The following is a 10,104-nucleotide window of genomic DNA, read 5'->3' as shown; positions in this document are numbered from 1 at the left end:
TAATAATATTGAAACAGAGCCGCGGTGAACAACTATGGAAGAAGTAGTTGCCTTGGAACATGACGTATTTGCGGTATTTACTGGAGGGACGATTCCGCACGTTCAAAGAACGTGTAGCGGAAGTCTAGTGCGAGAGAGAGAGAGAAGAAATATATAACATGCCCCCTAGATCCCCGCGATTGCAACTCCGTCTCTCTCGTTTACCATTTGATTGGTCGGGTACTCTTCGTAACAGCCATTCAAATACTAAAGTGAGGGAGCTGAAGTACTGTGGGGACATAAATCTCGTTTTCTTGCCAATTCAGCTGTAGTTTTCGCAAGTTCACGGCACTGGATTTAGCTATCTCCAGTAGTATATATTATCGAGGAAAAATATTCAACTGATTTGTAAGTCACCCACACGAAGTTACGAAATCTATATAGCAATTCTTAGTTCTTACTCTCTTTAAACACCAGAAAACTGATTCAAGCGAGCTGCCAAAATTTATCTAAAAATGATAATCTTGCATATTTTTAAGCTGACAAGTGCTTCAAAAAATGCTCAGGTCGAAAACAATCACCGATTGATAAACTTATTCCAAGTTGTTGGCAGCTTCATTTCATTCCGTAACTACCGCAACTGCCATGTGAGCGTGTGACGCTCTAACCTCTACTTGTTTTCAAGGCTACATTCGGTTATGTTCGATTATAAAATTTTCACGTGCTCCGAGTCACGCTAAGGTGCTCTGGGGCAAACTTTTGACCAATCGTGATCGCTGTATATCAAGTAAACCGCCTGATAATTATCTGCTAACTGACTCAAAAGCCATAATTGAACGAGCTTTTATTCTGCTTTTTAGTAGTCTAGCACAAGTCACCACAAGCCCAAAGAGGATCGTACATATGCAAGTGTAGCAGCGTGACGGATTTATTAGTAATTGTTCCAGTATCCGTCGCAAAAATAATCAACACTATTCTGGTAATAATCTTAGCGAGTGAAATTTTTCAATTTTCATAGGCATGATCCATTTCTAACACCCGATTTTAAAACCAAATGAGTCACCTGATGAAATCACAACCTAACCTAATTTATGCCTAACTGTACGAAGATTTGACATCACTCCATTTCAATAATTGGATGCAAAAACCTGTTCAATTGTGGACATCATATTATTACACGATTTGATATTTCATTTGTCTTTTTGTTATTCAGCAATCATGTTTTGCATGCTAACAGACCCTTTATAAATTTTATTCATTATTTATGCTCGGGGTAGTCAATACTGTCCTGGTTTCAGCGGTGAATTGTAGTTTATTCAGTACTTGACTGCTTTTCAAAATGAATCTGGAAATATATATCACCCAACTTTTAGAATTTTTAAGAAATTGATCATATGTCTGTACACATTTTGCTCATTAATTAAGTGACTTAAGTTTGAGTACAGTTCAAGGCATTTGACATCATCTGTTAGTAATCTAAAGGCTGTTATAAAATTTGTTCACCCTTTTGTTATCCATCATACTTCGATATTTTTTCCATTCCAAAATAATCACAATAAAGAAATGGACTTTACGATGCGGCAATGTCCATTACAAAAGGAATCTACATAGGGAACATTCCAGACAATGTAGACACGGTAAATCTTTGCTTGTCTATAATTTGCTAGGAAAAACTTGGAGTGCTGTGTACATTCATTCCATACTGCTAATAGTCGCAGCAAAGGTTTCAATGCAGTAACGCCGGGTTACTATAAAAAGAATTTGATGGCTTGTGGTGCATATAGGTACAAACAAGTAGATATTCTGTTAGAAACAAAGGAATCAAGTGTTCATGCAAGTCTGTTTGAAATCTTGCTGTCAGTATATCGCTGTACATGTGAGTAAATATTAGATCAATTCGATTCTTCTCGATTTCAGAAAGCAACTGTGCTGAGGAAATATAGACATTATGAATACGCCATACACATGCATTACCTGTCGTGTGGCATTCAGGGATCTTGATATTCAAAGGCAGCATTATAAGTCCGATTGGCACAGGTATAACTTGAAACGAAAAGTTGCAGAATTGCCGCCAGTAACATCAGATGAGTTTCAGAGGAGGGTGATTGCACAGCGAGGAAAAGAGGAACAATCTTACAACTGCAAAGCCTGCAGAAAAAGTTTTAACACAAAAAATCAGTATGAGAATCATTTGACATCAAAAAAACACAAAGAAAAAGCATTGTCTTTTCATGATGAGGACATTCTTGAAACCACAACATTAGAAACATCAAAAAATGCCGAAAATTTGTCGAAAAAGAATAACAGTCGACTACATTCTCGTTTTAAAAATCCTCCTGAAACCCTCGAAGACATGGAAATTGATTCAGAAATTGAGTCCATAGATTCGGATGAATGGATTGAAGACACTGAAAATCCGGTTGAAAATAATGACTGTATTTTCTGCAGCCACCACAGCAGGTCCTTTGTCCGTAATCTTAAACACATGACTGAGGCTCATTCTTTCTTCTTACCTGATCCCGAATACTGCACGAACCCCAGAGGGTTGTTGATATATCTTGGTGAGAAAGTTTATGCAGGTTATATGTGCCTTTGGTGCAACAACTCTGGTAAAGCATTCCAAAGTGCAGACGCAGCTAGAACTCACATGCTTGACAAAGGACACTGCAAGATGCTCCACGAAGGCGAAGCTCTGATAGAGTACGCAGACTTCTATGACTACTCTTCTAGTTATCCTGATGAAGGGTACGATAATCCAGATGAAGAGGTCGAAATTTCAGAGATTGATGATACCGATTATCAATTGGTCCTCCCATCTGGAGCCACGATTGGACATAGATCTCTAATGCGGTATTATAAGCAGAGTTTGGATCCAAATAGAGCACTAGCTCTGCCAAAAAGAGATAAATTACGAGCAGTTTTAACACAGTACAGAGCTCTGGGGTGGACTGATACGCAGAAGGAAGCTGTGATCAAAAAAGCTAGGGATATAAAATACATGCAAAAAGTTCAAGCTAGATACTCGACACAGCTACAATTTAAAGCGAATAAATTACAGAAACATTTCCGGCAACAAGTCAATTTTTAGGTGTTAATTATTATGTTCCTGATTACAGGAATTATATATCAATAACAGTCTTAACGGGAATTGTTATCAAAAATGGTAACTTTTTCTTCACCTCACTTTCGAGAAAAAAATTGACACCCCTTCTTATTCAAACAACTTGAATTTTCTTCCGAACGTTTTCGTTTCTCCGCGCAAACTGTCAATGATCATCTTAGTATCTTTCATTTAAAATTAACCATATTAAAAGATGTTGAAATACTTGTTATAAAGTTTAATTTAGACGTTAGCGAAAACATTTGTAAATTAAGGACGAACGTTGCGATTCTAAATATATTTCATTACATTGAGTGTTTGTTTAGAACAACATTCATATTCTATTTACCGAAGTTGAATTATTGTGTTGAACTGTAGAACATTTCAAAGTTCCTGTGAAATCATTGTAACATGCATTCTTGGATGCACATGGAGTTGAGGAAATAAACGAATGATGTGACATGGATTATAGTAAAATTGAGGATTTATTCTGTTGACACCCTTAAAAAATAACATGTATATGTAATATCATTTGTATCAGTTTTTGTTGTTCTTTCTTTTCTAATACTTCTGAACAACGAAAATATTATTCAATCATATTTATACTTTAGTAACATCATCACGCAGGTATGTGGACCCGTTTCTGAACAATAAATTTTATGAGGTAAATCTGTGCTACAAACTCTCTAAAAAAATATCAATATAATACGATAGCCTGTTGGCGGCAGGTTCAATATTTTTGCAATCTCAATCGTGAGCTTCCGTTTTTTGGTATTTTACCAGCACCCTATATTACTTGCAGTGAAATTTTTGAATTCCGCTTGAACTTATTTATGTATATAATGGCACCAATGTACTCAGGTGACAAATTATTTACTTTAGACTTTCATCAGTGTGTAGCATCATTGTCACATATTTAAAAAAAACGTCAACACTTATTTAACGTTAGTCTTTTTTGCTATACTTCACGACAAGTCATACAACAATTTTCTTTTCTTTTTTCTAAACATGTTTGTAACAGTATAATTGTGTAATACACACAAACGTATTTGTATATATATATGTATATGTACTTTCAAAACATTCATGGTATACCATCTATTAACGAAAGTTCCTTTAAAACACAGTCACATGAACAATATCTATACATGTATATAATATATGGTAAATGGTATTTTCGTATTTAACAATAATAGAAATTCCAGATTAACTTTTCATTTCTGTCAGTATTTTGTTTCACGTATTTATACGATTAAATATAAGAAAGCTTTTATTGTCACGTTCAAAAAAACGAAACGTATACATATATGTATACATGAATACCATATCTACCTATATGTATAGTATATATGTTCATTTTTAAACATATATCATTTCATCTTTTGTGCGTTGGTCTGAATACAATATGTATAATCATGTACGCTTATTCCAAAATTTTTACCATCAACTTTAAAGCTTCGTGTGGTGGTGGCGGTCTAATATTTTCATCTACTTCGCTGTACGGAATTTCTGCCACAGTTTTAAATCCAAAATTTTCACAGATTTTCTGGGAGTATACACCAGTCGCGTCAGCTTTGAATACCTATAAAAAGAGTCGTACTGCTCTAAAATATTAATATAAATTATCTTCGACAAATTCCTTTTTCAATTTAACGTATCAAATTTGTACGTGGAAAGTTTGATATAAATTTAAGTAAACCAAATTGAAAATAGGTGTGACAATACGAAAACCATTATATTTTATATTTTATATTTTGATAATGTGCAACACAATTATCGCAGATGCATTATGTATACATATAAATCAAAATGTACTGATATTTCTTTTATTTAGAGAATGGAAACTATTATAATGTATAAACTGAAAGTATGATGAATTTCCGGTTGCAGAAGAAATGGCAAAGATCATTCAAAAATATTTACCACGATAGATTTTATGATAATATACAATAATAGTGAAGGGTCAAACGAAAAACATGAAAATTTAATATTTACATATTGTGGCGTGGATAGAAAACAAAACCATCCATGCAAACGAACGGAACTTCGCATGCTGAAAAACAGGAACATAGAAATTAATGAACTATTTGCTGCACAGCTTAGGATTACTCATCTTTAATTTAAACACATATCATCTGTTTCAATTTTTGAGAAGCCAAATATGCCAGTTCTACCTATGAAAAATTGTGGATAAAATCGTATGGCACAGTTAATATGGCATTCTCAAGTAAGAGACCCGTGTTTCGGCATCTCACGAAATAGGTATTTTTGGGCCATATCTAATTTTAAAAAACCTCTTTCGTCATATTATTTGCTGTATATTGATTACATGTGCAAAAACTAAAACCTCACTGCTTGCACTCAGCTGTCTGTAGTTTCGTATTTACACAATTGAGGTAAAAAAATCCGCTGATATCCACTTAATGGCTCCACGTAACTTACGATTCGATACGCTCTTACGTTCGTTCTTAATAGACTGTGATATTTTAGTTGCCTAGTGATATTGCCAAATTAAAAATGCAAAATTAATTCTACACAGATAATACCCCAAGTAGCAAATTCGAAAATGTTAGGTGACTTAAATATTTAAAAAATATTTGGGAAGCGAGGTAGTAGAAAGAACAGGACCAACATGTTCTGATAAAATTCTCAGTAAACTAAAATATTTTCTAGAAGACATCGAAATTAAGTTTTCAGTGGTTTTTTCTCGTTAACAAATGCCTGTACCGTGAAACACCGAAACACGGGTTTCCTCATTTTAGTTCAAGAGATTATACACGAGTATAACAGCTAGGGCTCTTACGCGGCACACTACATTTCTATTGTAGAAATCTTCAAACGTATGACCGGAGCTTAAAATGGGTTGCACGAAAAATGACTCCTGAACGTACCAATTCAAACTTCCATAAACAGTGTAAGGGTATTGGAATTTAAAAATGAAAAAATCCGCGTACATCTGGTACAGTTCAGTACTCGTTATACGCACCATGAGTGATGTACTCGCGATGTGATAGAATGGTGTTCAGTTTTAATACGGTTACCAATGCAGCTTTAAGGCCTGTGCAGTGCCTATACCCACACGGAACACTCTATCTATTAGAGGTCCATATCCATAGTGGATCTCTAATAGAGAGATCTCTACAGAAATCCTCTGTACGATTAGATTAAAGCCGGTGATAGATATCCATTTGATGTTTACGAATATCCATGCATGTAAGTGGAGGTTCTACGGACAACCACCAGGTGGCGAACGGTTGCTCTTGTCTCTCGCCACAAAAGAGAGCTCCAAACTATATAACCCCTCAGCAATTCTGCTCTCTGTTTCGATGTTGATTTTAAACTTTGTCCGGTGTCTACTTCGTACTTGGTCGTTTGTGAGTGCCTAGTTTATATCGTGTAATTGTAAGCTTTGGACTATCTCTCTGGGGCAGAACAAAATGTGCACGTGACAGTGTTAAATATTCTTCATGATACGTCCATTAGAGGTAAGTGTTCCGTGTTGATATCGGCAGTTTCCACGTCAAACTAACGAAACAAATGAACGGATTTGGAAGTTTTTAGATTTCTTATTATTCAAAGGGGAGCAGCGCCCAATGGAATTTTCAAGTTCGGCATTTTCCAATAAAACTAAATATAAATGCGCATCAAACTACTTGCTTTCGAGTCTTTGGTTACGCGTGTTTTGATCTTTGATATGTTTTATACAACAATTATGGATGCTAAGCATCCTAAAAAAATCGATGCGACAGCCTAACATATTGTTCAAAAGAAATGAAAGGGAGGAGTCTTAAAAAACAAAATTTCGATCATGGCCTGAAAACAAATAGTCTGATGCACATTTAGTTCTACTGAAAAATACCGGATTTAGAAATTTCACCGGGTGCTCCACTCAAGTGAGTCAAATTTTTTCTACGCAAAGTACACGTGGAAAGAAAAGAGATGTATACTCTTGTTTATTATTGTCAAATCAGACGGCGGATTCACTTTTCGCAAAAAAGGATTACGTTTTAATTTGAAAAAACATATCATTCTTAACGAAGAAAAATACATGTCTTCTCTTTTTCCGTATAAATTGCATAAGGAAAGTTTCGAACGATTTAACAAACACGAGATAAATTCTTGTCCGATTTGACGTGGAATCGTTCATACCCGAAATTTGTTATTGCAGTGTTTGTTTGCCTTGAATGAAATAATAATGCGAGTACATACGGAGATGAAAAACTGGTTCTCGAATTACAAATAATCGTAATGAAAACAAAGGGATATAATTAATCGAGTGAGCAGCTATACGGATGTAAGATTTCCGAATTAGGTACCTTAAATCCGGCTTGCTTCGCTGTTTCCATACTATCAGTCATCAAGGTAGATGCCAAGCCTCTACCTCTGAAGTTTTCGTCGACACTTAAAATTCGACATTCAAAAAGCTCTTCGGTATTGTAGGTTGAAAATAAATCAACCTTCTCATTTACACCGTAAAGTAACGTAAAAATTGCTTTGAATTTTTCGTCGGCCGTTTCCAGGAGACGCGATTCCGCCTTCTCTCGTTCACTTTTCTTTACCGTACCATTCAGAGCAACTCCTGCGATCTAAAAACACTCAGATTAATACCTAACAATAAGAGTAAACGATATCCTTAGGCACAAGCACATGTACAAACCGTAAGTATACGAATGAATTATTCGAAGTGAATACTCGTAAATGTTAATTACGACTTTTTAAAATACCTAGCGCGAAATAAGGTACGAGGTAATCATGCACAAATTTTACTTGTGCTATAAAAAAATGTATGTTCACAACTTCCTCGGTGAATCATCTAGTGATATTAACACTAAATCTATATGGTCGCCGTTAATACAATTGCAAATTTATTTCAACGATATTAGTTTATATGGTAGATTCCAACACGCCATGGTTATCTGAAGCTACATCACGCCGGAAGATATATTGGCAAGAACAGTTTAGTGTTGATTTTACTTTTGACGCCGCAACGAGTTTCTAAACACTGGGAACTCAAACGGCGATATTTTTTCACACACCTGTGTACATGTATGCTTGCCAATATTTCACTCTTTATAATTGAAGTACGAGATTCTTTAATACAATTTAAGTAGCTGATTGCGAGTTAGTATATCGATCTTTCCGCATGAAATCGACAAGTCAAAAACCCTCCCAATCTCAATTTTGTTCGGCGATTTTTTGCATGGTAGTATTTCCTCTGGAACACTCTCCTGATTTTTCCAGATCGTTTTTAGAACAATTTCTGATTTATGGCTTTTTTCGAGTTAAAAATTACACCCTTACCGATTGTTTTAAAAACGACAATCATTTTCCAACAAAGTTGATAGTGTTAACATTTTTTCGTTCAAATTTTGGTGTTTTTTTTTGTTCAATACTACATTAACGGAAGTGCCACACAATAAAATATTAATATGTAGGTATATACAATAATAAAATTTATTTAACGAGAGAATCTATGTGACAAGAGAAAATAAAAGATGAATCAACTTGAAAAATTTTCTATTGCTATTATTTATGCTTTTTATTCATTCTCATATATTTCTCGCATCGATGCGATATTGAAGTTAAAAAAAAAAAATTTAAATATAACGGAAAAACGTTGATTGGAAATGTTTCTCCTGGATCGTAGAATTTTTGTGAATATTTCCAAGACAGTAGACAAGGGCATAATTATGAACTTGAGAAAATTGATAGCTCGTGGCGCAAACGGTTCGAAAAGGAAATCCGAAAGAATCAAGATAGAGTGTTTCAGAGGGAGTTCTAACTAGTACCGTACAATAATCGCCGATCAAAACTGACATGGTGAGGGTTTTCGGTTTGTCGATTTCACGTGGAAAGTCCCTTACATACTGCCAAAGCGAGACTAGTTGACCATTTTTCAACTGGCTTCAACATATATAATCAACGGATGAAGAATTACATTCATGAATACATGGAAGCTAAACACATACCTGTATAGTTTAACTTTACAATTTTGTCCGTTTATTATCGTAATGCGAAAATGATCAAATTACTAACGTTCACCGTGTATTGAATGTATTGAACAAATTATGGGAATACATTTCAAGTAAATAATGATTTACCACCCCTGAATCGGTGACAGCCATCCGCGAGAAACCCTGCTGGAGGGTAGCCAAACTGTGTCGCTCCAGGGCTGCGTGAGGTTCACCACGTTTGCAAAGTTTCACTGCCTTGTTGAGAGGCTCGTCAGAGAAAAAATTTTTTCTCAGGTGAACGATCACGTCAGAAAATCTATCTTCCTGGATCGACACTACTTTCAGGTCGGAGGCCATGTTATGGAATGGGCAGGAATATCCAGACGCACGCGTCTTCGACGAGAGGCGAGGGTCGAGAGAACAAGGGTACATAAAGGCTGGGTCTCTGTCTATATATCGATTGACCCAGTTCAACCAATTTTACTCTATGGGATCATTATTTCATTATTCTGCTATACAGAGCCCCAGAATCTTGACTGAGAGCTGTCAGCTCTACCCGCTAAATTGACAAGACCTATCTTATCATGCGGTAAAAAATTTACGCTTGCAGGCAGGAATCATTTATACATCGGGTAAAATCGAGTGCAAAATATTATAATATTTTTGCAGTATACGACAAGTATAAAATATGAATGTACTGATTAGAAATTTAAACACAATCCAATCCACGCGTAATTCGGATACCTATAAAATATATGCGAATGAAATATTTTTTATAGGACAAGTTTTATGTGCATGCCAATTAAAAGCATGCGATCGAAGCCAGAAGAGAGGCATAGGATCACATCACATTTTCAATCCAAAACGATCACGTACTCAAATTCTTTGCTCATTTATAATTAGTCAAATCAATAATATCCATTTCTCTGTCCGCAAAATCGAGCTTGTTCAGGTAAAACAAACAAAAATGAAGTTTTGAAAATCACAAATTGCCGCCCGCTAATTTACTAACAATCCAGGGTGAAATGGAAAAAATAAGAATGATAATTTATGTGGATCTTTTGTTAACGT

At 35.3% G+C, this 10,104-nt stretch overlaps 2 protein-coding genes across 13 annotated transcripts; one reads left to right on the top strand and one right to left on the bottom strand.

The window, feature by feature from the left end:
- The first annotated feature begins 214 nt into the window (after window positions 1-214).
- On the top strand, window positions 215-3,556 carry LOC124303539 (zinc finger protein 622). Of its 5 annotated transcripts, none has more exons than XM_046760850.1 (3): window positions 215-387; window positions 840-958; window positions 1,897-3,556. In XM_046760850.1, exon 3 carries the CDS (start codon window positions 1,928-1,930, stop codon window positions 3,065-3,067), a length of 1,140 nt encoding a protein of 379 aa, XP_046616806.1. In that variant the 5' UTR covers window positions 215-387; window positions 840-958; window positions 1,897-1,927; the 3' UTR covers window positions 3,068-3,556. The 5 variants fall into 5 exon arrangements, with proteins under 5 accessions (XP_046616806.1, XP_046616809.1, XP_046616810.1 ...); XM_046760852.1 differs by lacking the exon at window positions 215-387 and adding an exon at window positions 460-766; XM_046760853.1 differs by lacking the exon at window positions 840-958.
- On the bottom strand, window positions 3,546-9,476 carry LOC124303540 (arylalkylamine N-acetyltransferase 1). Of its 8 annotated transcripts, none has more exons than XM_046760858.1 (4): window positions 9,181-9,474; window positions 7,396-7,665; window positions 5,075-5,132; window positions 4,521-4,678 (listed from the first exon to the last, which is right to left on the bottom strand). In XM_046760858.1, exons 1-4 carry the CDS (start codon window positions 9,463-9,465, stop codon window positions 4,662-4,664), a joined length of 630 nt encoding a protein of 209 aa, XP_046616814.1. In that variant the 5' UTR covers window positions 9,466-9,474; the 3' UTR covers window positions 4,521-4,661. The 8 variants fall into 8 exon arrangements, 7 of the variants coding, with proteins under 7 accessions (XP_046616813.1, XP_046616811.1, XP_046616817.1 ...); XM_046760860.1 differs by having other exon boundaries at window positions 4,561-4,683; XR_006907935.1 differs by lacking the exon at window positions 4,521-4,678 and adding an exon at window positions 6,066-6,461 and having other exon boundaries at window positions 5,094-5,132; window positions 9,181-9,476.
- Window positions 9,477-10,104: the final 628 nt, after the last annotated feature.

The sequence above is a fragment of the Neodiprion virginianus genome, chromosome 4 (assembly GCF_021901495.1).
Source record: "Neodiprion virginianus isolate iyNeoVirg1 chromosome 4, iyNeoVirg1.1, whole genome shotgun sequence".
NCBI lineage: Eukaryota > Metazoa > Arthropoda > Insecta > Hymenoptera > Diprionidae > Neodiprion > Neodiprion virginianus.
This window is presented reverse-complemented; position numbering and strand designations above follow the sequence as displayed.